Source organism: Schistocerca cancellata, chromosome 3, assembly GCF_023864275.1.
Source record: "Schistocerca cancellata isolate TAMUIC-IGC-003103 chromosome 3, iqSchCanc2.1, whole genome shotgun sequence".
In the NCBI taxonomy this organism is placed as follows: domain Eukaryota; kingdom Metazoa; phylum Arthropoda; class Insecta; order Orthoptera; family Acrididae; genus Schistocerca; species Schistocerca cancellata.
This window is the reverse complement of record NC_064628.1, coordinates 36,323,436-36,351,365: the sequence shown is the minus strand read 5'-3', so window position 1 is coordinate 36,351,365 and position 27,930 is coordinate 36,323,436. Positions and strand designations below refer to the sequence as shown.

Genomic DNA, 27,930 nt, shown 5'->3' with positions numbered 1-27,930 from the left:
TGAGTAGCAAATTTCCTTTAAATAATGATATTTTGTTACCAAGCTGAGAATTTTTCACCTACCCCTCAGGTTCAGTTTTTATGGAAGGAAAGATAAGGATATTGAAGTACATGTCAAAGGAAAAGAGCCCTCCCTACCAGAAAAGCATATTTAATTTTTAACATCAAAATAACATATGTTATAAGTGTTTTGACAAACTTAAATTTTTACTTCACAACAAATTACAAAATTTGATCTATTCATACATACACACATACACTTACAAAAACAATTCATCTTAGTTTTACAGTGTAGAGTTCTGCTGCATGTCCTCAGCTTTATCTTTTACAGTTTTGCACTCTGTGTGTAGCCCTTTAACCACTAATTGGCCATTGAGATATAAGTGGTATGGAAAGTGTTGTCACTGCTGTGAGAATTATTCAGTTGTGTTTCAAGATTGTGTATTATAGCTGCAGCTTCATCATTCTTTTCAGTTAGCCAGTTTATATGAGTTTGAAGATCCATCTTGACCTATGGAGAAAACAATAATAAATATAATTCCATGAACAAATAGTTATAAGTGTAATACATATACTTTCATATGAGTGTATGAAATCTGAATGACAATAAAAATTATTTATTCTTGAAGATGAATAGTAGCTGAGAAATCTCTCTCTGCTGCAAAATACCACTGGACACAGGCATCTATAGAGGATGGGAGGGAAGAGTTCTTTATCAACGTGAAAATATAACCTACTGCAAAACCTGTTTTGACACACTGTGGGAGTTGATCATCAGCTGCGCTCTACTGAAAACTGCCTAGGCTGATGATGTGTAGTTACAAGCAACTTTAACTGGGTGTACTGTTCTGAAAAATACATTTGAGATACCTAAAGTACTATAACCTCTCACTAACAATTCCTTAGGTAGGGTAGCCATGTAAGTTTATTATCAGATATAATGGAAACCTAACTGATATTAATTATGCTCCAAACTGACTCTCTGACTTGTAATATAGGTAGACACTAGAAAACTCTTGAACAGGAAGCATAACACGAACAGACAATGCTAGAGAAGATGTGATGCCTATCAACATCAATCACTCCTCTAACCTCCTATTGGTGCAGCTGGTGAGCAACAGCTGCAAGATTTGAGAAGGTACAAAGTTGCTCACAAATGAAGAGCACTGAACTGGTCTCCTTACTGGGGATGTTATGTTATTAATTTCAACAGAAAATATTATACCTTTCAGGAAACTTCATGATAATCTCAGTATGAAAAATAGTGTCGAGAGAGAAAGGACTGTATAAAGATGGCCAATTACTGCCAGAAACCTTATTAATAGAGTTGTCCAAAGATATACGTCCTAAAGGCACTGTATGCCTTCACAAGATTGAAAAGGACACCCAACAGGTGTTTCTTAAATAGAAAAGACTGTAGTAAAGCCACCTACAGCAGGGCCAAGCCATCACTGATGTATTTATACCTCCTGAACGCACAATGGAAGCTACTACTTATATTTCTGGATTTGTGAGCCCAGATGTTTATTTCAAGCTCCTTACTTCACAGTTCGTGAGGGCAACACTATGTGTCCACTTGGATAAATAAACTTCTCCCCTGGTTCAAAAAGAGGATTTAAGATGGCCTTCTTCAAAATGTCAAAGAATTTTTCTGTCCCAGATTCAGTTGTGAATAGGATGAGGATTTCTTTTGTAACCCTTGTGCAGTATCAAAATATGGTGTTATGCATCTTATTGTGCCATGTCACAAGCATTCTCACCAATTGGGGGCAATAACCTGGCTGGCAATGGTTATCACTTCTATGAAGGGTTTCATCTCTGTCTGGGCTATGGTTTTTGATATGGTCTGAAGACTTCCATTGCTCATTAAACTGGCAAATGACCATCTCATTAAACTGGCAAATGACCATCTCCCATCTATAGCAGAGTCAGTAAAAGAAGATCCCTGACAGTTGCAGTGGGTTTGGTGTGGTTGCTTCTTGCATCTCCCTCAACCGATCATGTAACACAATTTTGTCCATGTCTCTATGGCAACACCTCAGTGTTGTTGCAGCTCTGTAGAAAACTACTGTTTTCACCTGCATCCATCTGCGCTTTGTAGCTGAAAGCTGGAAACAGTGCTGCCATCTGTCAGAGATCTCCTTTCACAGACAATTCTGCAGGCCTCCTGATAGTGTCCTGTATTCATATAAATTTTGTGGAATTAAGTATAGTATTTGGGAATACATGCCACAATCTTTGCTGGCTCTCCTTTGTAATTCAGTGACTTTTGGTTCTAACTATCTGAAACCAGTGAGGCTCTCTACAGTTGATCAGGATTTGAACCACTGCAGAGCTGAGCACTTGTCTCTGACTGGAGGGTGACATACCCCATTCAACCAAAAGGATCGATCCTCTTTGCAGAGGCCCTGAAGACTAGATTGTATACATCAGCAGCTTGGCAAATCAGACTCAGAATGGCTTGGCTGCTGTTTTACTCCCTTTGTGCTTCTTTTATGCATTTCACTCTGTGGAGATGGGTGTTAGGCTGCAGGAGCACTGGATGTAATAATTTCTTTTCATATGTGATAGTCACTGTGATCATTTTTTGTTCTGCAGTAGCCTTGATGGAGATGACAGGCTTTGTGGCAGACATAGTTGTTTCAGAAAAGGTTGCTTGAGTTCTGTGCAAACATATTGTTGTTGATACATTTGTTGTAGCCATCTGTGCAGACACACTTGAAAGTTATGGGCATTCTCACTGCAGATGCAAAGGGTGTAGTGAAGAACAGTGGTTGCAGACATTAATATTTGTTACTAGCCTCTGCATTTCATGAATTTTATCTCTTGATCTCCTTCTCATTTTTATAAAATCAACAGGCCCTGTTTCATGCTTTATGTTGGTCTCAAAAGATGATGCAAACACCTGGGAGTCAAATATTGTGACCTGTCTCATGTGATGTTTAGTCACAATTTCAACTGATATTATAAGCCAAAATTTTTGGCACTTGATAAACAATAAATGTTTTGGTATATATAGATTTTGTTTAAGGAAATAAATCCAGCCTTAATTTATTCAAGTAAAATTACCAAATTCAACATTAGAACAAATGATGAGGGAGGGTAGGGGTGTTTGCAGCACTATTACACATTCACTATTATATTTCACACTTCCAAAATTCTGTCATCTTCCTGTTCATTCTAAGGATTCTTGTTTATTACATTCTAACCTGACTTTAACCCATAGTTAGAGTTAAAGTGTTTTGTGCAGTTCAGTTACCACTGAATCCTGCCCAAAAATCTTTGAATTCAGAAGTTCAACTTCATGCAGAAATGTGGAAATATAAATTAACAATGTCCCATTCAGAAGCCTCCTAACAGGTCTGAGGCAACTTGTAATCTCTGAAGTCTATTTGACATATAGAAAGAGAACAATTGATCACAGCTCCTCTGCAGTCATGGACTGTGCGGCTGGTCCCGGCGGAGGTTCGATCCTCCCTCGGGCTTGTGTGTGTGTGTTTGTCCTTAGGATAATTTAGGTTAAGTAGTGTGTAAGCTTAGGGGCTGATGACCTTAGCAGTCAAGTCTCATAAGATTTCACACACACGCAGCTCCTCTTTTTCCCTTTTATGATTATATTTTGATACCATTGTGACCTGTCACTGGAATAAGTCCCTATTGTAACAGAGGACATATAAGGAGGGCTTCCCTCCTGATCTCTCTTATTATGTTGGATGTTGCTACACAATGGGACACATCCACCCTATTGGCAGTTAATGTAGATCAGTTCAGTAGAAGGTTATGAGAAGAAAATATTTAGAAAGAGAAATCTATTTTATATAAAGAATTATCATGAAATTGTGAAGTTTCTCCTGGCAACCAAATATATATCTGATTAAAGAAAGACAGAAAGTGTGCATGTTAATTGGCACACTAAAAAGCAGTTATTACAAGTAAATTTGTTGCTGATTATAAGTGATTAAAAGTCACAGCATTGGATCTGACAAAGATTTTTTAAGATGGTGGAATGGAAGAACAACTGTTGATTTCTCTGGTGGACAGTGACTTAATTATGATGGATGACCAGCGAATATGCAGTGATTTGCAGAGTGAGAGATAGTTGTACAGTCATTCCACAACATCACTGAGAGTTTAGGTGGTGCAGTGCAGTCCAAATTGCAATGTGGCATGTTACAAAGCAAAGCAGAGTGAGCTGTAGGAAAACCAGAACAATTTTATTTTTTCTATTTTGATGTGTAATGTGTTAGTCTTTTAAATAATAAGTTCCTAAATGTGTGTGGATAACTATTGTGAATTAAGGAAGTGGCGTTCAAGTATTATTATGTAAACTGTATGCCAAGATTAACAAGAAGTATGGAAGAGAATTTCAAGTAAATTTTATGAGCTGTTTCTCACTTAAGATACTGAGCTGAAAGCAGTAATAGGACAAATCAATGTTAATGCTGCTAAGACAAATGCTGATGTAGAACAGTTGACTGCTGAACTGAATGCAGATTAGATACAATTAAAGAAAATACAGACCAACAAACCAATAAGTTAGAAGAATGTATTGCTGAATAACTAAATCTAAAAGCTGAACTACATTTTTAATTAACTAAGCATTGTGATTTAGTTCGGAATGAGGTACATGATCAATTCAACAAAATAATCAGAGATGTAAAAGAAATTAGAGAGAAAACTGAATAGGAAATTGGCAAAGTACATAAATGAGAATTCCAGGAACTTGTTTTAGAACAAGGTGAAGATGTGGATGAAACAGCTGTCTCATGTTCCACCTTCATAACATGGAGAAACATATGAATGATTTAACTGAACAAAAAGTTCAAGGAAAGATAGAGACATTAGCTAGTTCCCTCTCATTCATCAGCTGATCCTGAGGGAAATGAAATCTTGAAATTAAAAGTGGAAAGTTATTTTAATTCTACTGTATGCAAGAAATCAGCTTGGGAAAGGCTACACAAATTTGGTACACACTACAGCTTGACTGGTGGGAACAATGTGTAAATTACTTTTGTAAATAATTTGTAATTAACTGGAATGACTTTATTTTCATATAGTGTTTGATGTTGATGTATTTGCTTCTGATTAGAAAAATATGTAATCATGATTTAACAGTAGCATTAATGACAAGAGTTACTAATCAAATGACAGTTATGTCTATTCCTGTGGAAAACCTATAGTGTTTTTAAATAAACATGAAGTTAAAAGAGAAAATGGTTACAAAATGTAAAAGTAGGGCTTATTTGGGATTCAAACTGTGGGGTAAAGGCACCATAGGATTTATTACTGAAGACTCAAAATACTGTCAGGGAGCTCACATTTGTGGGGACACTGAAGTAGCAACTGGTCATGCCTTACTATTAAGCTGTGGTAGTACAGCTATTATAGCAGTTCACAGGAGGGCATGTAAACAAAAGCTCAAAATTTGCAATGTTAATGTGTCAACCTGCAGAACATGTGAGCTTAATCAGTGACATTATCATATCCCCTTCAGCTCCCAATAAGTACAATGCAGCAGAAACAACATTGCTACAATAGACTGCACACATCCCTGAGCAACGTATGTGACAGGTGCTTTATGAATAGCAGTTTGCTGAGGGATCTCCTTCACAATTAAGGTGCCATTTATGTTCTCTAATGGATCCTATGTCAATGCCAGACCTGAATCTCTGGACATTATGGAGCATCAAACTTCCACTTCAGTCACAGCTTGCAATGACTGTGCATGAGTTGGAACCATTAGATAAAAATCTTCCTCTAGTGGACAGATTACATTCAGTGATACAGCACAGGCAGCACATCAATTTGGACACCCCTGCTTCCATCACCTGGATGGCTGGCACGTCCGAGCTATCTCTACACTGCCTGACCTCATCTGAAGCTGGTATCATGGGTGTCTCACCAAGTGTGAGTCACTGGTTACACACAGTACCACACTGCCAGCAGAAAATGTCATGCCAGTTGACCATGCCTTCACTCAACTAGAACATTGTTGGTATCATGTGCAGTATGGTGCAGCTGCCTGTAACTGTCAGCAGACCTGCTCATCCCAAATAACAACTGCAGGTTGCAATAGGTACATTGGCCCATGCCACGTGGAGTCATGTCTCTTCTACCACAGTGACTTTTCATGAAGTATGTCTATAAATCCAGGATAAATCCATGGACATATGCTTCCTTAAATACACACAGGCTCAGATTTGTACACAATACCCTGCCTACAGTTTAAACTGCACACTGAAAACTCCAGACTAAAATTACATGCAACTAATGGTTTACATGGTACACTGGACCTATGTCTACAGATTACGGACAAACCACATTACAATTGGACCTTTTATGTAGATTATGTTGCTGAGTCTGCGGTACGCATTGACTTCCTTTAAAAATTCAGCCTCTCACCTGACATCTACCTTGGTGCTTTACTCCACCACATCTTGTGACAGTCCATCCTGAGTCTTTTTGTGCTGACCTCACCTCAGGCCACAAATAAATTCTCATATCTGTCTTCAACCTATGTCATAGTATGAGTCTATTATGGCCTTACAAACAATACACCCAATATGACAACTCTACACATTTGCTTGTGGTAGATAAGACTTCTAGTGTGACTGCCTGCTGAAAAGCTTATTATCAGACTTGCATCAATTCACAAGGACTTTGCTTAATGAACGATGCCCTGCATTGATGAGTATATAAGCAGCCCCTTTCACTTGCATGTGCACATAATCAGCTGTGATGAATGTCACACACCCTAGTGACACTGAGGCATGGTGCCATGCCCCTGCTGGATGGCCCCTCCCCACTGGTGCAGTCCACTGACACTGCAACATGTGACACAACTCACCGATAAAGTAAACAGGTCAGTACAGTATTATCTGCCTTGTCCATTCCACATCAATAAATGTATGCTGACCCTCACATGACAGGGTGTGAGTTACACTTTATCAGTATGGTATCAGAAATGGTACAACACACCACCTCAATGCAACATAAGAGTCCACTCATTCGCTATTATATGTGGCACCTTTCAGCTGCCATCTTCCAGGCAGTCAAGGTAGTGGTGTAGAAAATGTTGGAAGCAGACAATACTTGGGTGTCATCCATAAAATCAATGCTCAAAATAGACGGTTCTATAAGACTCTTTTTGCTTGGTTGGTTGGTTGGTTTGTGGGGATTGAAGGGGCCAGACTACAAAGGCCATTGGTCTCTTTATAAGACTCTGTGGGGAACTAACCCTTTAACTGCTCTGGACGTGTTAACACGCGCACCTTTGTACCTGTCCGTGTGTGCTCTGAACATTTTTACACGTGCCAACAATCCTTCTACCTGGTACTCTGAATATGTCTACACATTCAGAGTACCAGGTAGAAGGATTGGTGGCATGCGTAAGCACATTCAGAGCACACAGGGACAGGTACAAATGCGCGCATTAACACGTCCAGAGCAGTTAAAGGATTAATTCTGACATGATTCATGACAGATAACCCATACCCAACATTCAAGATTTCACACATTTGCTCATGGCACCTAAGACTTTTAGTTGTGATTGCCAGCTGGAAATCTTATTTTCAGAATACTATGCGCCAATATGATATCGCTAAGACAGCCACCGTTACTGCATTCCGCCAATACTAGACAGAATCAAAAACATGGTGTGCGTGCACACACACACTCACACACACACACACACACACACACACACACACACACACACAAAAGAAAATGAAAACTATATGGAACACAAACTTGCAAATGGCATACGACTGCTGTAAGGAAAGTCTTATAACAGCAGTTTAACTAGCACTCTCTATACTGGATGGTTAGATGACCATTACCACAGCTGCCAGTGACACAGCTATTGGGATGGTTCTCCAGCAATAAGTCACAGGTCACACTCGGCCTCTCACATTGTTTCAGGAAGTTAACAGCATCCCAAACAAAATGGTCAGCTTTTGAGCATGAATTGTAGCTTTATATGAGGTTGTACACTACTTCCAGGAAGACAAAGAGGGATGCCTTGCCATCATTTACACCAATCACAAACCACTGGCAGACTCCACACGACACCTGTCAACAACAGTCAAATCACGACAATTCCATTATCTCTACCTGATTGCCCAATACTCTAGTGATGTCTGACACTTGCACAGGGTGGATAAAATTTTCATGGACTACCTTTTGAAAATGCAATTAATTACCTTTATGCTTAATTACAGCACACCTGATGATAAAAAGAGTGGGACCTGACTATTCCAGCATTCCTTAATGATAGTTCTTCAAACCTAAAAATCGAATGGCAATCATTTCTGGCTTTAGAGGTCATCGTCCTTTGTGACATCTCACAGCACAGTATCCAACTGATTTCACCCTCATCATAGCAATGGGGAGCTCGACCAGTTACCCATCTTGTCACTGAGTACTTTGTTGGGCTGGGTGTCAGAAGCAACTGCCATGAATGGATGCAAACATGCATCAAACATGTGCAAACTCCTCTTGGCTAATTCAAAATGCTTTATGTGTGTTTCTGCAATGTTCACCTAGACTTTGTTGAACCTCTGCCAGAGACAGAAGGATACAAAAACCTCCTCTCCATGATAGACTGAGTTTTGTGATGGGTCAAAGGAATCCTGCCAAGTGACGATATGGTTGAATCCATTGCCAAGGCCTTCATAGCAGCTTGGTTATCACATTTTGATTGCTCAGATACCACCACAGTGGATCAGCATTGCCAATTCGAACCTGTACTCTTCACCACTCTCTGAAACTTCTCTGGTACCTCCCACCACTGTACCACACAACACCATCCACAGAGTAACAGCATGGTGGAACAATGGCACTGTACTACGAAGACAGCCCTCATGTGCCACAGGAGCAAATGGACTGAGGATCTTCTGTGGTGCTCTTTGGTGTCCTCGTGGCATTTAAGGATGATCTGCACACTTTGCTAGTGGGAATGTACTCATAAAAAAAAATCATTTCTGCCCTTTTTATTGCTCATGGAAACCACACATTACATGTTGCACCACCATACAGCGAGACCTTCAGAGGTGGTGGTCCAGATTGCTGTACACACCAGTACCTCTGATATCCTATAGCACATCCTCTTGCATTGATGCATGCCTGTATTCATTGTGGCATACTATCCACAAGTTCATTAAGGCACTGTTGGTCCAGAGTGTCCCACTCCTCAACAGCAATTTAGCATAGATCCCTCAGAGTGGTTTCTGGGTCACGTCGTCTATAAACAGTCCTTTTCAATCTATCCCAGGCATGTTCAATAGGGTTCACATCTGGAGAACATGCTGGCCACTCTAGTCGAGTGATGTTGTTATTCTGAAGGAAGTAATTCTCAAGATGTGCACAATGTGGGCACAAATTGTTGTCCATGAAGACGGATGCCTCGACAACAGACGAATGCCCCTCAACAATATGCCGCCAATATGGTAACACTATTGGTCAGAGGATGGCATTCACGTATCATACAGCCGTTACGGTGCCTTCCATGACCACCAGTGGTGTATGTCGACGCCACATAATGCCACCCCAAAACAGCAGGGAACTTCCACCTTGCTGTACTCACTGGACAGTGTGTCTAAGGCGTTCAGTCTGACCAGGTTAAGCACATATGTGACACTCATAGGTGAAGAGAACGTGATGCCAATCCTGAGCGCTCCATTTGGCATGTTGTTGGGCCCATCTGTACTGCACTGCATGGTGTTGTGGTTGCAAAGATAGACCTCACCATGGACGTCAGGAGTGAAGTTGCGCATCCTGCAGCCTATTGCACACAGTTTGAGTCATAACATGACATCCTGTGGCTGGACGAAAAGCATTATTCAACATGGTGGTGTTGCTGTCGGGGTTCCTCCGAGCCATAATCCGTAGGTAGCGGTCATCTACTGCAGTAGAAGCCCTTGGGCGGCCTGAGTGAGGCATGTCATTGACAGTTCCTGTCTCTCTGTATCTCCTCCATGTCTGAACAACATCATTTTGGTTCACTCTGAGATGCCTGGACACTTCCCTTGGTGAGAGCCCTTCCTGGCACAAAGTAACAATGTGGACACAGTCGAACAGTGGTATTGACTGTCTAGGCATGGTAGAACTACAGACAGCATGAGCCGTGTACCTCCTTCCTGTTGGAATCACTGTTAGAACCCCCTCCATCTAATAAGCACTGCTCATGCATGGTTGTTTACATCTTTGGGTGGGTTTAGTAACATCTCTGAACAGTTAAAGGGGCTGTGTCTGTGATACAATATCCACAATCAACATTTGTCTTCAGGAGTTCTGGGAACTGGGGCGATGCAAAACTTTTTTTGATGTGTGTACTTTATGGTGAGACACTAACATTCAAACAGAGTCTCAGTTAGCATGGTGGCATGGAAACAGGAAAGGCATCTACAAGTAACATTAAGAAGTCCAGAATAACATGCTGACCCAGTAAAGACACAAGATGTGATCAGGAAAAATAATATATAAAAAAGTGATCTTATGTGATGCTTCCACTTCATATTGATACCCATTGTTATGCTCAGGTATTTGTAGGACTAACTCCAGCTGTGGTTAATTAATTGTGTAATCGAAGGCTATAGTATTTTTACACTCCATGTAGGCCAAAATTTTGCATTTGGCATCAGAGGTGGAACTATGTACCAAAACAAGACAAAAATATCCAATAAATATGGGCTCTAAAATGCATATCTTAAGATCAAGATCAAGATCTTCATTTTCACTACTGTGAATACGTCTCTTCTGCTGCAAGCTCTTTGCTATTACCAGTGGTCTAAAGAATACAGAAAGAAAGTGAAGACATATTCTTCTGTTATTCTCCATGGGTGCAGCATGCAGGTAACATCTGTTAGTGTGTAACACATACATTATAACGATATTGCAGTATCTGTCTTGTTAAGAAGAATGATGCAGTGTTCCTTCACGTATGCATGCATGCCTGAAGGAACAGGCACTGTGGCCATGGGGTCTTCCGTGGCAGCATGTCTGAGTAAGATCTTCTTGGTTTTCAAGGTGCATCGATTCAAATAAATGACTGCTGAGGCGGGCATGGTTTTCTGCTTACATAGTCATGATTGTGGCTCTGGTACCAATCAGAGAGAGCTGAAATGAAGCAAGCATGGAAGGTGATTAGGCAGCTCACAGCAGCTCTGGCCCGCCATTGGTACAGCAGCTCTGGCCCGCCATTGGACTGAGTGACATCAAGTGGTGCAAGGGGTTGGCATCATGTTTGAAACTGCTGTTCCCACCTCCCTACAAGTGTCAGGCATTCATTGTTGCTTCCTTTCGACATCCAAAGCCCATCTCCACACCCTACTGAGTGTGTACCCAAGGTCTCTGTTAAAACTGTTGCTGTTCATTCTAATCTCAGCTGCCTCTTTTATAAAGGAATCCCAGTATGTTGATGCATAAGCCAAAATTGTGTTTTTAAACAGTATTTTGTGTCCATTTCCCTGGCAACACTCAGCTATGGCCAGCTTGTGAAGCTCCCTTTGTTTTAACAGAGGCCAGGGGTACACATTGCGTGGGGCATGGGGGCAGGCTTTGGATGTCGAAAGGAAGCAATAATGAATGCTTGACGCATGTATATGTCGGAGTTGGAGTTTCAGACATGGTGCTGGTGCCTTGCACCACCTGACTGACTGAGTTCTGTGGCAGGCAGAAGGTGCTATGAGTTGTCCAATAACTTCCACACTTACTTCATTTCGACCCTGTCTCATTGGCGCCAGAAGCTGCAATCATGGCTATATAAGCAGAAAACCATGCCAGCCCTAGCAGTCAATGGTTTTAACCCTAATGACGATGGCGGAGAAGGCCACTGAAACCTCAAGAATTTTATTCGAACTGATGCAACTTGAAAACCGAGAAGATTTTATTCACACACACCACCATGAAAGACTCTGAGGATGTAAAGCACATAGCCACGGCAGCACAACAGTAAGCAATTTTATGCAAGATGATGTCTATGTAATGTAACAAGTTTGACTGCTTAATTCATGGAAAAACTGACATGGAGAATGATAAGGCCCACAGAATATTTGTTAATCCCTCTAACCAGGAACTGGATGACAGTTCTGTGGCAGCACTGAGTAAAGGCCTTTATTTTTCACCAGTCCTGTGACATATACCAATTTTGGATATTAGTGGAGTAGAACACTGCATTCAGCATCTGTCACACAACACAGCTGAGGATGTCAGACTAAGAACCAGAAATATACTGGCAAAAGCTAAGCCACTAACATTTAATATATTAGCAGGGAGGAATGACGTGGCCATGATTACTGTGTGAGAGGAAAGACTTCTGTGTCTTACCAGCCAACAAAGGAAAAGCCATTGTTATTCTGAACAGAGAAGACAACCATCTGAAGGTGCTGTATTTGTTAGAATATAATACATACCAGAAGCTCAGTCATGAACTCACACAGGCTGATGTCAGGAAGACAGTGATGTTATTAAAGGACTTTGGTGTACCAGACAAAGTAGTGTAACAAATTAATGCCTCATGCTGCCAGACTTCCCATGAAGATACATAAGGAAAATGTCCCTCTAGGCCCGTTGTTATTGCAATCAGCTCGACCATCTACTGACTGGCAAAACTTCTTGTAGGCTTGTTAGTGCCAAAACTGGAATATTGTGAACACCATGTTGTAAACTCACAGACATTTGCTGAAACACTAATCATTCGAAACTATGTACAGGTTAGTCTGGACGTTGTCTCACTTTTTATGAGGGTTCCAGTACAAGACATGCTGGATTTTTTGGCCAAACAGTTTCCACCTGTAATGAAACTTGCTGCTCTTCTTTGCATCTTCTCTTCCTCAACTATTGATCCAATTGGTACAGATCCCACACTAATGAGCTATATTCAAACATTGGTCAAACAAGTGTTCTGTAAGCTACATCCTCTGTTGATGGACTCATTTTATGGGCTCATCCCACTTTAAACTGCTCTGTACACACACTCCTGTATATTTTATGGAGGTAACTGCTCCCATTGATTGTTCTGCCATCATGTAATCATTGAATAAAGGATCTTTCTTTGTATTTGCAATACACTGCATTCGTTTATGTTGAGGGTCAATTACCACTCCCTGCACCAAGTTTTGAACCTCCAAAGGTCTTCCTGCATTTTGCTACAATGTTCTAGCATTACGACTTCTCTGTATGCAACACCACCATCCACAAAAAACCTCCTGGAACTTCTGACATTATCTCCTATGTCATTTATATACATTGTGAAAAGTAATGGTCTTATAACACTCTGCTGGGGTATGCCCAAAGTAAGATTTATGTCTAATGACTTCTCTTGGTTGAGAATGATGTGCTGTGCTCTGTTTGCTGGAAACCCTTCAATCCACTCACACAGTTGGTCTGATATTGTGCACATACATATTTTGTTCACTAGGCGGCAAAGCGGAACTGTATTGAACATCTTCCATCTCAGTCTCATGGATGAACATAGCAAGCTGGGTATCATACAGTTCTTGTTTTCAGAACTCATGTTAACTCCTAAAGAGGGACTTTTCAGTCTGCACAAATCTCATAATATGCAAAGGTAAAACAAGTTCCAAAATTCTACAATGGACTAAAAGACTGAAAACAGAGATAAAGGCATGAAGTTCTGTGTGCCTGTTCATTGACTCATTTTGAAAACGGAAATGACCTGTGCTTTTTTCTAATTATTAGGAACACTTTTCTGCTTCAGAGACCTATGCTACACTATTTCTAGAAGGCCAAATTCTTTCACATGCTCGACATATAAACAAATTGATACCCCGTCAGGTCCAGTGGCCTTTCCTTTGTTACACAATTTCAGTTACTTTCCTATCCCTTAATCACTTACCTCAACATCTGTCATTTTGTCATTCATGCTATGATTTAAAGGAAGAACTATAGTGTGATCTTCTTCTGCGAAACAGTTTTGGAAAAAGAGATTAAATATTTTGGACATGTGGCATCAACAGGTATGAATGACATATCCTCACCATCACGAGTTCCTTGACTCTGTAACTTAATGGCCCATACCATCTTGCTGGTTCAGTTGGCTGTATGACTTGTTGTAATGTGGACATCTGTAATGAAATATACTGAGTCTTACAGAAATGAGTGTATGCTCTTGGGCTACAACCCAACAGAAATCCCCAAGTAAGAATTTATATGCCATATGCTGTTTCCTCATAGTGCAAGTATTTTTGTGTCTACTGCACCGGCTTTGTTTACGCCTTCATTCATTCCACTTGGCCATGTATCCTTCCTGCAGTTTTGTCAGCTCAACACGTTTACCACTCAACAGTGCAACATGTGACTGCAGACTCAGGCTTTGCCTCTCCAGCGAGTGTGCATTGACACGTGCATTTTGAAAATAATAACGAAGAGAGCAAGGTTCCTGCATTTCATCATGTGGATTCTGCATTTTGTGCACAAATTATGTATCAGATGCTGGATGCCCAGGTGACTATTACAACAGTGCCGTGTGTAACCTCACCTTTGTTAGGACAGACCACGTGTACCGATTGTGCTCCTGTGACACCTGAGTGCTTTACCACTTCATCTGTTTACAAAGTGGACAATGTCCTGTGTATATCATGGATATTTCCAGGCCAGTTTCTGCCCCCAGTGACCATTTGGCCCCTACGTGAACTTAACGGATCCCCACCTGATGTGAACAGTGTGGTGTATCATGTTGATAGCCCAGTGGCAACATTTTACCATTTTACTGTGCTGCTCCGCACAAGTCCACTCCCCCCCCCTCCAAACCCTGCCATGCCACCGCAAGTAATCTTGCAGGGGTTTAGGCTGCTGCAGTTGTTCATCTGTTCGCTTTTCGCTTTTCACATGGCACCAGCAATGCCTTCTGCATCAGACTTCCACACCACAAACATTGCATTGGACAGTCCTACAGCATCATTTCCTAGTGCTTCAGTGCCGTTCTCATCCACCCTGACAAGACTGCTCGCTCGCACCCTATGCAGTGCTGTGTGCGTCAACAGCGCTGGTCCAGCATCCACATCATACAAGTGATATGAGGGACTCAGATACAAAACTAGCTGTGCCTTCATCACCACCACCAGGCTGCTTACCAACACTGCCCCTGCTATCCGAGGACAACCCAGCAACGTGGTTTGCACTGGTGGAGAACTTGATTGAACTGTACTGCATGACCAACGGCAATTCAAAATTCCTGCGCCTCACGACTCAACTGCACAGGCACACAGACCTGATCTGTGACCTACTTCTGATGCAGCTGCTAACTTTGAAGTACGATTCTGCAGAACAGATTATCATCAAGCGCCTTTCACATTCCCCACAAGAGGTTAGTCTGCAAACACTTTACAAGGAACATCTCAGTGACTACACCCCGTCCCAACTTTGATCCCGGCTGTGCCTCCTGGTCAGCGAGCAGATGATGCTAGATGAAATCCTGTGGTCGGTGTGGTTATCAAAACTGCCTACAGATCTCCAGGTTCATTTCCTCCTCCACGCACTGGAATCCATCGGTTTGCATCTGTGGATGGCTGATCAGGTCTATTTGCTTACATGCCACCACCATCAGCAGGAGCTCATGCAACAGGTTGGCACACCTGCACCAGTAGCTCACTTGCCGCAGGCAGGGCAGGCCGTGCTCCACCCCCCCTCCCCCCTCGACTCCCAAAAAAAAAACTGCTGCGCCACCTGGCTCCCAGCACATGTACTTTCTGCCCACCAAGCCACTAGCCACCGCATATCGCGCCTGTGCCGAACACCCCGGTGTACGAACCTGAACACACAGAGGATGATCAGCCACCTCCTCTCCCAATGTACCCTCACTGATGGTACCACACCATATTCAGCAATAACACAAAAAAATGCTGCCCCCCATGACGCAAGCATCCGAAAAGCCAATCGTCCAATAAACGCCAACCCACGCTACATTCCCTCCATGCCTCCATCCTGTTGAATGGTCACCTTTTCATCAAAGACTATTCTTTGATTCCAAATTGCCTCATGGACACTGGTTCAGACATCTTAGTCATACCTAAATTGATGGTCACATGCCGCCATCAGGCACATGCTGCCTCCTGTGAGCCATGAACTCATTTACACTCCAGACCTGTATCTCCATCGAGCTTCAACTCCACATCTCTAACAGCCTCTCCCTCCCCTGGATCTTCCACATGGTGGACATCACAGATCCAATCCTGGGAATCAACTTTTTCTCATGCCACCACCTATCTCCAAACATCGTTCGAGGTTCTCTGTTTCACCACACCTCTAACTCTCACATTCCGTGTGATTGTGCTCTGCCACTTGCTCTGAGTGTAAACGCCATAACTGCTTAGTGCACAGTGCACAGCTCTCATGAGAAGGACTTGTGCAACTGTGAATTACGTCCTGGTGGAAAGTGCCAAGACATGTGCCCTCCGCTGTGAGGATGCTGTTTTGAAATGTTGCGTTGCACACGCCGAGGACGAGCTTGAGCACTCACATCAATTCACACCACTCAGCAGCACTGATACCTGAGCCTTCATCTGCCACACCTGAAAGCTCCGTCGATAACAGCAAACATGTTAGCAACACCACACCTATCTCGTGTGACTCCAGTCTCAACCACACAGTGTTACGCCCACCTCCCCCACACCCATCAAGTGTGTTCTGCTCAATGTCTCTTTCACCTGTTTCCCAGTATGTTGATAAACATTCCCCCTTTTGTGGCTCCTTGGACAGCTCACTCCACAGCTCCACACATGCCAGCAGAGCCACCACCACTGAGCATGCTTCTCTCGTGCACTACAGACAATAGACAGCCTCTATCCACACTGCTTGTGCCCATCTTATGCTCAACACTTGCAAACTGCCATCCACATCGGGTTAAACATAACACATGTTGACTCTTTTGCTGCCATTCCCCTCTCAAGCAGCCAACTACGCTCCTTCCAAGCCAGGCACCCCTAATAAATCAATAAATCAACCATCACAATGCCCCGCCCGCGTGTTGTCATCAGGAACTTCCTGAGGCAGGAATTTTACAGCCCTCCAATTTTTAATAGAGGTGGAGCCCTCTACGCACACACCAGCCTGATGGCCAACACAAAAGGTCTACTGCCATCTCTGCAAAAGGGTTAGTTTTTACAAGAGTGAGGTCTCACAGGATGTGGGTACTGCAATGTTTGTGTGCGTCTGGTTAACCATTAATACATGCTCATCTGGAGATAGATTAGGTCAAAAGTTGAACGAAGGGTAGCAGTTTGAAGGGCAGAGGGGAAAAGTGCCAAGGCAAGAGCCAAGGGGAAAAAACCTCTGTGATAGTTGAGTTGGGTTGTAAGAGCAGTAGTGGTTTTCTTGCTGCCTGTGACAGGACATGCAAGGTAGGCTTTGTTAGTAGTGGGTATCACGCAGGTCAATACTTTTGACGTTGTGCAGTGCTGGTACTTGGCGGCTGCTGCTCAGTACCAGTGTGGATCTCTCGGTCAACATCAGCATACTTCTGATAGTAACTGGTTGCCAGACATACACCTCACCGCTAAACAGGATGGCTCCAGTCATGTGTGTGGCGATTACAGATTCTCGAACACTAGAACTGTGATGGACAATTATCTTATACCAAAGATTTATGACTTCTCTCACCTTCTCCTGGGAGATACAATTTTCAGCCTACCAGATTGCAAACACGATTATCACCCCCATCAGGTTGTAAGAGTACCATTTCATGCCATTTGGGTTAAAAAAAAGCTGCCCAGATGTGGCAACACTTTATTGACTCTCTCTTGCTCCAATTCAACTTCTGTTCCGTATATGTTGACAATATCCTGATCTTCAGCAAATCTGAGCAAGATCACAAATGCCGCATCACAATAGTAAAGGACACTCTCTCATCAAACGGAGTCAAGATCAACACCGACAAACTGCAACTGCGCCACAAATCTATCCAATTCTCGGGGTACACAGTCTTGGCTGCCGGTATACACCCCCTGGAATCAAATGTGCAATCAATCTTATCCATGCCACTCCCTACCACATACAAAGAGCTCCATCAGTTCCTGGGAACAATAAATTGCTACCGTCATCATTTGCCTGCAACAGCCAACACCCAGGCTGCCCTCACTGATGCCCTCGCTGGCAAGCAAACTTCAGGGACGTGCCCCGTTCTGTGGATGGAACCAATGCGCACAGCCTTACAGGCCCTGAGAGACTCTCTCGCATGAGCCTGTCACCCTCACTCATCCAATCTTAGATGCTGAACTCTTCATCACCACTGATGTTGTATCCATGTACAATAAGAGAGAAACATGTCCTCATTTGTTTACTGCATTCCACAGATCATTCTTAACAGTAAAGAGCTTGCTGTACATGAGAAGAGTTTCACAATGCAATGATAAACAAGTGCTCATAACTCTAAAGTATGCATTTCAATGCCCTTGTTTTCTGGGCGTCTTTGTCTTGTTTTGGTACATGTTACCACTTCTTGCACTGAGAACCTGAATTTCATCTACGAATAACATGGAAGAAGGAAGGTCAGATTTCAATTTTCCACTGATAATAAGGTTGTTAGAGATGGAGTACAAGTGAAGATAAGGTTGGAGAGGGAAATGGAACAGTCCGTCTCAAAGAAATCATCTTGGCATTCACCTTAACACATTTAGGGAAACCACACAAAATTTAAATATGGAAGACTGGAAGGGATTTGAACCCTGTTCATCCCAAATGTGAGTCCACTGCCTTAGCTGCATCAACTGATCTGTAGTTAGAAATTGCTTAGAAGACAAATGTGTAGCCTGTACTAGCTCTGCTCTAGTGTGTGGGGTCCATAGGTTAGACCAAGAGGGGCTGTTGAGTGTATGCAAAGAATGGCAGGATAAATGGTCACAGACTACTTGGATCAACTATGGATGTAATATAAATGTTAAAAAATCTCAACTGGCAGATGCTCAAATGGGAAAATGAGAGAGCCAGAGAGAAAGAGAGAGAGAGAGAGAGAGAGAGAGAGAGAGAGAGAGAGAGAGAGAGAGAGAGATATGTGTAATATTTCACTGAAACCTGCATACAAAATGGCAAAATGAAGGGTGCATGGTCGAAAGATGATATGTAGAATTAAAGGTACAAAATTCTGTACTTCAATACAACGAATTTCAGGCAAAGAAAAATCTAAAGTATTTGTATTCAAGCGCTGGAGTCTTTTGATAAACTGAAAAACACAAGGATTATAGTAGCAGCTGATTTTAAAATGAAAAAATAATGTAAAATTTAAATCCAATGTGTTAACAGAATTTACAGATCTGATTCAAGAACATGATTTCAAGTTAAACTTCACCGATTTGACTAGAAAAAAATGAGCAAACAGCAATCCATACAGACGAAAACTGATCAATTATATATCCGATGAAACAAGAAAGTTCATTTTTCATTGGGGCATTCTGGATCATTTCTCAAATTAAAAAAAATAATTGAATCAGTTCTAAGGACAATATTCATCAAAAGTCACTTAAATGACAGCTGAACACACTTGTAATTTTAAATTTCTACTATGAAACCTGCAAAGTGAGGCACCAGGGCATGCAACTGTAATATAAAAACAGCAGTGAGTTAGGTGTTGTCAAAATAAAAAGTAATTAGTTAACATACCTCTATTTAAACACTTACTTGGTCTCTGTCTTTTTCCATAACTTTCGCAAATGTGCGAAGCTGCAAAAGATCATCATCAAGCTGTGAGATTTTAATTTGCAGTGCTATCCTGGTTTTTTCATTTTGATTTTTGGCATGTGACAGCTCATGAGCAAAGTCATCGGAATATGTTTCAAGTTTTTTTGACAATTGTGTTATTTCATTTATTTTTTCTTTGGTGTTCTTCTCAGCCATCTCATACTCTGATAACATGATTTCTGTGTTGCTTCTGCAAATTAAATCGTTTTTAGCATGAAATAGCATTATAAGTTTAGTCCAAGCAAATTAAAAAAATTTCATTATGATTAGGTAAGCATTTCAGATAGTAATCATATCCACATCTACATCTGTATACTGCAAACCACTGTGAAGTGCATGGCAAAGGGTATGTCCCACGGCTATTAGGGCTTTTTCCCATGAAATTCATGTACAGAGCATGGGAAGAATGACTGTTTAAATGCCTCTGTGCACACTGCACACTGATACCTACAGGAGTGATATGTAGGAGTCCACACCAAACTGCTCTAATTTTCTGGGGAAGTTTAAAAATTGTAAATATTTCTTTGTTTCTGGTCCGACTTGTCTGTTGGGTGCAGAAGGACCTAAAATAGGTGCCTAATTTTTGCCAATGTTTGACACATTTTCATTGTTTCCCTATTGTCAGCCCAAGCAGTTCAGAAGAAGGCACAAACTGTGCTTTGGTAAGCAGATTTTAAATCCATTGTTGTGGTGTAGAAAAAAAAATCATATGCCACATGAAGCTATTCATAAGATTCTGCAAAAGCGGTTGCATTTGTATTCATACAAGTTACAGTTTCTGCAAGCTGTAAAGCCTGATGACATGCAATGGTGATGCATTTTGCATGTGAAGTGTTTAACCGGATTGACAGAGTCCTACTTTCTTTTTTTTCCCCAAGTATAATGTTCTCCCATGAGGCCACAATCCATGTCTGCAGATTTGTGAATAAGCATAACATTTGGATTTGGGGATCATAAAATCCATTAGGGGAAAAGTGCAAGGCCACCTTAAAGTGAATGTTTGGTATGGCCTCATGTGCAGTAAGATAATTGATCCAGTCTTTTTTGCTGAGGTGACTACCACAGGTAAGATGAACCTAGACATGTTAGAGATCTTTGTTTTTCCCCACGTCAACAACATGCAACCAAACCTTTGCTTTTAACAAGGTGGTGCTCCACTTCACTGGTCATTGGAGTTCAGAAAACTGAATCGAACATTTACAGGATGCCGGATTGGATGCAATGGACCCTTAAACTGATCTGCACATTCTTGTAATATCACACATTGGATTTTTTTCTCTGTATGTTATGTGGCAAAAATGTGAGTTGTGTTTCAAATGTTTATTGTTTTTGTAATCCACTGAGGATATGGTAAAAGTGTAATATAGCTATGTGAATCCTTCTGGAAGGAGAAAAGTACCATTATTACTGTTTAATGAAAGACATGTTTATACACAACATTAGCTGCTATTTTGATACAGTAGATGGTGGTGTATATAAACATGTCTTTCTTTAAACATATTACAGCTATGGAGCTTGCAAAAATATTATTATTATTGTTATATTTATCTAGTCATCATTTTTACAAAGGTATGGAACATGTTACATTACAAGCCAGATTAAAACAACATACTGTTGGAATGACCGACTCAAAATGCAAGTTAGAAGCACATATGTGCACAAAGATCAGGGCTTCCGTAGTGCATTGGTGATGTTTATTGTCCTCACCTTTCATAATGTAAGCCTTCCACTTGCTCAACAAAAGCAAATAAATACATTACAGTGTATGACAAATGATTTGGATACTCATATTTTATTGGAAAAGTTGTCCCGTAACATATTTGGTTTTGTAACTTTCAACTCAGTTGTTTCCAGACCAAAGCTTCTGTGTGTGAGAAAATTGGCAGTAGCCTGTATCTTATGAAACAGTTGGCAAAAATAGTGCCAATCCAGACACCAAAAATTATTTACTGTGGAACAGTTTATCCATTTCTTAATTTTGGTTAACTGTGTGGCAAATCTGCACCTGAACAGAATATGTGTTACATGGAATAAAGTCCAGAGAGTCCTGTTGTGAAACCCTTGTCCATCATAAATATCTAACAGTATATTCCTTATATATACTTATTTTTTAAATAGTAAAAACACATAATAATGATACTAGAAATAAGGAGAACTACTTCAGGCAGAGGACAAAATTAAAAATAACTGACAATAGTCCTTATATTAATGGGCAGATATGGTTCAACAAGCTGCCACAAGCTTTGGAAACTTGTGAACCACAGCTGTTCCAAAGGAAATTAAAAGCCTTCTTAGTAAATAAATGCTTATAGTAACTTAGTGAATTCTAATCCCCTCTCTTGAAGCATGTAATAAGATTAGAATACTAAGACAAATGTATGTACTATCACTGTATGTAAGTGCTATCTATAGTAATCTACTCAGCCTATGTATGACGTTTGCAAAAGACATCAGCTTGATGGTCTACATGCAAAAAATGTAAATAAATAAATAAATTTACTTTAGGTGCTTTACACAGAAAATATTTCTGTAATGCAGAGAATTACAAATACAAAATACACTAGCATTGTTGCCTGACATTGTGCAATGGGGTATTTTTCTGAGGTGTTCTGCTGAATACAGGGTATTCAACTTTATTAGTTTATGAGTATATTATCTCTATTTCAGACCTTTATCAGTCTCAGTGCCAGGAAAGTTTTATATACAAAGTTAAATTTCATGAACAATTGATGATGTCTTTTTTAGTATCTCCATGTCATTTTCTTTTTGAAAGAAAATATGGGTATGGATTGAGGGTTGTCAACATACACAATCTGCGAGCAACACTACCACAAGAGATTGTATCCAAACAGCCTGATAATAATGGAAACAGGACAGCTTTTTTTGACCAATCTTCCTGCTATCATCATTGCATCAGGTGGGACCAACCACGCCACTAGTGGCATGCAGGTCACAGTACACAGTACTGCAATCACGAGCACCTTTTCCCATCTGCAAAATAATATGACTGTTGTAGGCACACTTGTATTCTTCTGCCAGGCAGGTATTTTAGGACTGGCCACTGCTTGACAGTGTGCTAGCATCCCCTTATCCTGTACATTGCTGAACTGGTGATGGATCAATCACTGCCATGTTCAAGTCATCAGGCCATCACTGAGTGCCTCCTCTGCACTATCTTGCTTGGTACTGACCATCCAGGACTCTCGCACCACTGGATATCATCTATGAACATCCAGTGTCCTCGTCGCTTTGGACATCACTCTCTGGCCATTCTGGAGTGCCATTTCAAAAAAACACATCTCTGACCATTCAAGATTACTGAGTGAGGTGATTCAGTAGTTAGCACACTGGATTCACATTAGGGAGGATAAAGGTTCAAACTCCCCATCCGGCCATCCTGATTTAGGTTTTCTATGACTTCCCTAAATTGCTTCTGGCAAATGCTGGGATGGTTCCTGTGAAAGGGTATGGCTGACTTCCTTCACCATCCTTCCCAAATCTGATGGGACAGATGACCTTGCTATTTGGTTCCCTCCCCCAAATCATCCAGCCAACCAGCCATTCAGGACTGCTTGTCTTGCTGGACACATCTCCAACTGCCTGGTGCTACTGCCATGCTGGATGCATCTCCGACAGTCCACAGCTCCTGCCTTACTGGACACCATCTCCAATTGTCCATGGCTTCCACATCACTGGACTTCTGCTAATACTGTCTTCGAGTGTCCTCCTGCTCTAGGTCAACCATAGCTTCAAAGACTGCACCTGTGTTATTGTAATTCAGTTCATTAGTGCAAATAAAAGTTAATTTGTTATCTGCTACCTGTTGTGCAAATATTTATATACAGGGTGATTCTAAAGTCACTGTACATTTTGTACTTAAACAAATTTTATTAACCAATATGTAATGGCCCTGCAACTTATGTTATAATGGGACATAATTTCAGTACACTTCAATGTTACCACCTTGCATGTCTAGGTACACACCCCCCCCCCCCCCCCCAGCACTCCAATGTAGACCGAAAAACCTGGCCAAGCATATCTGGTGTAATCTCAGCAGCTGCAGCTTGAATCTGCTGTGTTAAGTGTTCAGTGCTGCAGATCTTTGCCTGGTATACCTTAGACTTGATAAACCCCAATGCAAAAAAGTCTAAGGGTGTCAAGTCAGGAGAGCGGCGTGACCACATTCATGGAGAGGCATGACCAATCCATCTGCCGGGAAATGCTTGATTCAGATAATCCCGAACAACGAGGGCAGAATGGGGTGGTGCACCATCCTGTTGAAAAACAACGGTACCCATAATCCCATCAGATATCAACTGGGGCCCCAAAAACTGTTCCAACATATCCAGGTATGTGGTTCCAGTAATGGTTTGTTCTGGGAAGGAGGAGGACCAGGACCCGTACACTGTTGACCTCATTATCCCTAACCACACATTCATTTTGGCTATGTCCCATTACCACTCCTGCAGCACACTTGGTTGTTTGTCTGCCTAGATCCTGCAGTTGTGTCTGTTCACATGTCCACAGGTATGAAATGTAGCTTCTTCACTGAACAAGACATTTTGCATCAAATTATCATTTTCCACAGCTTGTAGCAGGTCATGACACACAGCTCATCTGGCTGCGTAGTCCTCTGCTTCAAGCTTATGTACAACCTGGATATGGTATGCACATTTGTGCAGCTTGTAACGAAGAACTCTCCATACAGTTGTTTGAGGAATACCAAGCTCCCTACTAAGTCTCCTGGTAGATGCAGAAGGGCTATGTGTTATCACATCCTGCACACTTTGCATAGTGTCTGGCACTATGGCTGGCCTCCCTGGATGTTCGTCATCTGCAACACTACCAGTACTCTGGAATTTATTGACTAGGGTCTTGTTAGCAAGCCTGATGGGGCTTGTTTTCCAGAATGGACAGGCAAAGTCTGTCCACACCTGTTCATATGTCATTTCACAAAGAGAGCAGAAACAACAGCTATTCGTTCTTCTTTGGTTAGCATTCTGTCATAGTACCTGCTTAATTTACAACTCTTGTACACTGTAATTCAGTAGTAGTGTGAACTTACGTAGATTTTTGCATTCTCTATGCCACTGAGATTTCCGTAAATTTGTTATGTATATATTTCTTCTTCCGCCATAAGTACTTCTCATTATCGACTGTGAATACAATGCTGATTTTTATCGGACTTCCTCTTCAGATGCAGGCAGCTACAGTGATGTGACATTAGCATAATGCACGGAAGCAAAAAAAAAAAAAAAAAAAAAAAAAAAAAAAAAAAAAAAAAAAAAAAAAAAAAAAAAAAAAAAAACTTTTGTGGTTTTGCACTAAAAAGAACTCTCACACTTCATACTTCCATAAAAATTATTATCCAGATAACACAATGTCTACTACACACTTCTCACAGGAATATGTCTTCTCCCTATGAGAAATAAAGACAGAGTCTTCAAAAAATTTCCATCATTTGTCATTCACCTTCTGGCATAGCAAAATACATATTTGGTAACGCTTACTGTGGCTGCTCTAGTGTTTATTACATTGGTTTTTAACTTTTGTCACAGCATGCTGGGGCTTTTCCTTATGCATCTACACAATGGCCACCTCATTGCAGTTCCCCACTCCCTCCAATCATGAACACAAAAATGTTCTGTCAATGATGGAGAGTTTGTGAAATAATACTTTGTATCTGCTCATACATTTTACGCCTAGTGGAAATTTCTCTTTCCAAAATACTCCCTATCTCAATGAGAATAGTTTGCAATCTTTTGAATATATTGTGAATAACTTGGAAGAGCAGTTGAAATACAAGACTCAAGGGTTGGCCAATAACAGATTTTCTTGCTTACAAAACATAATATACAAGCTTGACCTTTGTTGGGAAAAACTTCAGTTGATCATAATGGATGGAGCTCCTGCAGTGGTTACCCACAAGTATGATGTCATTGCTTTGGTGAGAAAAATATTGAAAGAAGTAGGTATACTTCAGAAAATACCAGCAATACAGTGAATTCTTTATCACATTAATCTTCTAGTAAAATTTACAACAGAAAATAACAAATAATATAGTCAGGTCATGCAGTTTGAGTACTGACAGGTTACATCCTTCTTGGAAGAACAAGACTGTAAAGCACATTCTTTTTCTGAAGTATGCTGGTTGAACATAATGTATTTTTGTCAAGGTCAATGGCATTATGCTATTCCTGGATATGAAGAAAAGCCTATAAAATGAGTTCAATGACTCTCAGTGTGTATTAGGCAATTGTGTGGGCAACAATCTGGATGACTGACTGACCTTGTCTTGTAAAATTACCTGACATGACCTTGCTGTGCTGGTACAGCAAACAGCTGAAAGCTGTTAATGTTAACTGGAATACTCTCTTTCAAATTCTGAAGGTGGCAGAAGTAAAATAATGAGAGCAAAAGACTATTTACAATTTGTACAGAAAGCAGATGGCAGTTATAAGAGTCGAGGGACACGAAAGGGAAGCAGTGGTTGGGAAGGGAGTAAGACAGGGTTGTAGCCTATCCCCGATGTTATTCAATCTGTATATTGAGCAAGCAATAAAGGAAAAAAAAGAAAAGTTCGGAGTAGGTATTAAAATCCATGGAGAAGAAATAAAAACTTTGAGGTTCACCGATGACATTGTAAATCTGTCAGAGACAGCAAAGGACTTGGAAGAGCAGTTGAGTGGAATGGACAGTGTGTTGAAAGGAGGATATAAGATGAACATCAACAAAAGCAAAACAAGGATAACGGAATGTAGTCGAATTAAGTCGGGAGACGCTGAGGGAATTAGATTAGGAAATGAGACACTTAAAGTAGTAAGGGAGTTTTGCTATTTGGGGAGCAAAATAACTGATGATGGTCGAAGTAGAGAGGATATAAAATGTAGACTGGCAATGGCAAGGAAAGCGTTTCTGAAGAAGAAAAATTTGTTAACATCAAGTATAGATTTAAGTGTCAGGAAGTCGTTTCTGAAAGTATTTGTATGGAGTGTAGTCATGTATGGAAGTGAAACATGGACAATAAATAGTTTGGACAAGAAGAGAATAGAAGCTTTCGAAATGTGGTGCTACAGAAGAATGCTGAAGATTAGATGGGTAGATCACATAACTAATGAGGAGGTATTGAATAGGATTGGGGAGAAGTTTGTGGTACAACTTGACTGGAAGAAGGGATCAGTTGGTAGGATATGTTCTGAGGCATCAAGGGATCACCAATTTAGTATTGGAGGGCAGCGTGGAGGGTAAAAATCATAGAGGGAAACCGAGAGATGAATACACTAAGCAGATTCAGAAGGATGTAGGCTGCAGTAGGTACTGGGAGATGAAGAAGCTTGCACAGGATAGAGTAGCATGGAGAGCTGCATCAAACCAGTCTCAGGACTGAAGACCACAACAACAACAACAATGTATAGTTTCAGTGCCTATTATTGTGAGGATATATAAAGGCCCGATTTTTGGTTCTGAGAGAGTCAATCCATGGCCAAGTTTCAGACAAGAAACCTGTGTTGGTTAGAACAACAACAATGCATCAACTTAACAGTGAAATAAGTGTTACACCAACAGGTCGTTTGTTAAACCAGTGACAGTGTCTGTTAAATTTATTTGAAAGACTGTGAACTGTGTGGTTAGGTTTTTACTGCTTGCAGGTGTTCAACAGTAAACTATTGTAGCAGTATGCTGATGTTGCCTGCAACCTATTAATGAGGCTTATCAACATTTACCAATAGTGAACTGGCCATATGATTGTGTAGTATTTGAGGGTTATGAACAGTGAACATAGAGAACTGTGAAACACAGTTGTGTAACTGTCGGATACATCATTTACAGTACTCAGAGAAGTAATAAAAACTTTGAGGTACGAGGGTAATGGAATGTAGTCGAATTAAGTCGAGTGATGCTGAGGGTATTAGATTAGGAAATGAGACACTTAAAGTGGTAAAGGAGTTTTGCTATTTGGGGAGCAAAATAACTGATGATGGTCAAAGTAGAGAGGATATAAAATGTAGACTGGCAATGGGAAGGAAAGTGATTCTGAAGAAGAGAAATTTGTTAACATCGAGTATAGATTTAAGTGTCAGGAAGTCGTTTATGAAAGTATTTGTATGGAGTGTAGCCATGTATGGAAGTGTAGCATGGACGGTAAGTAGTTTGGACAAGAAGAGAATAGAAGCTTTCGAAATGTGGTGCTACAGAAGATTGCTGAAGATTAGATGGGTAGATCACATAACTAATGAGGAGG

The 27,930-nt window shown here is 41.0% G+C and overlaps 1 protein-coding gene across 1 annotated transcript in view; it reads right to left on the bottom strand.

Annotated features, from left to right (window-relative positions):
- Positions 1 to 268: 268 nt before the first annotated feature.
- The window catches only part of LOC126176855 (coiled-coil domain-containing protein 18-like), a 90,111-nt gene continuing 62,449 nt past the window's right edge, over positions 269 to 27,930 (bottom strand). The window contains exons 4-5 of the mRNA XM_049924040.1: positions 19,629 to 19,878; positions 269 to 510 (exon numbers count right to left, since the gene is read on the bottom strand). Coding sequence (XP_049779997.1) covers positions 361 to 510; positions 19,629 to 19,878 — 400 coding nt within the window. The 3' untranslated portion in view covers positions 269 to 360. The remainder of the gene's footprint in view (positions 511 to 19,628; positions 19,879 to 27,930) is intronic.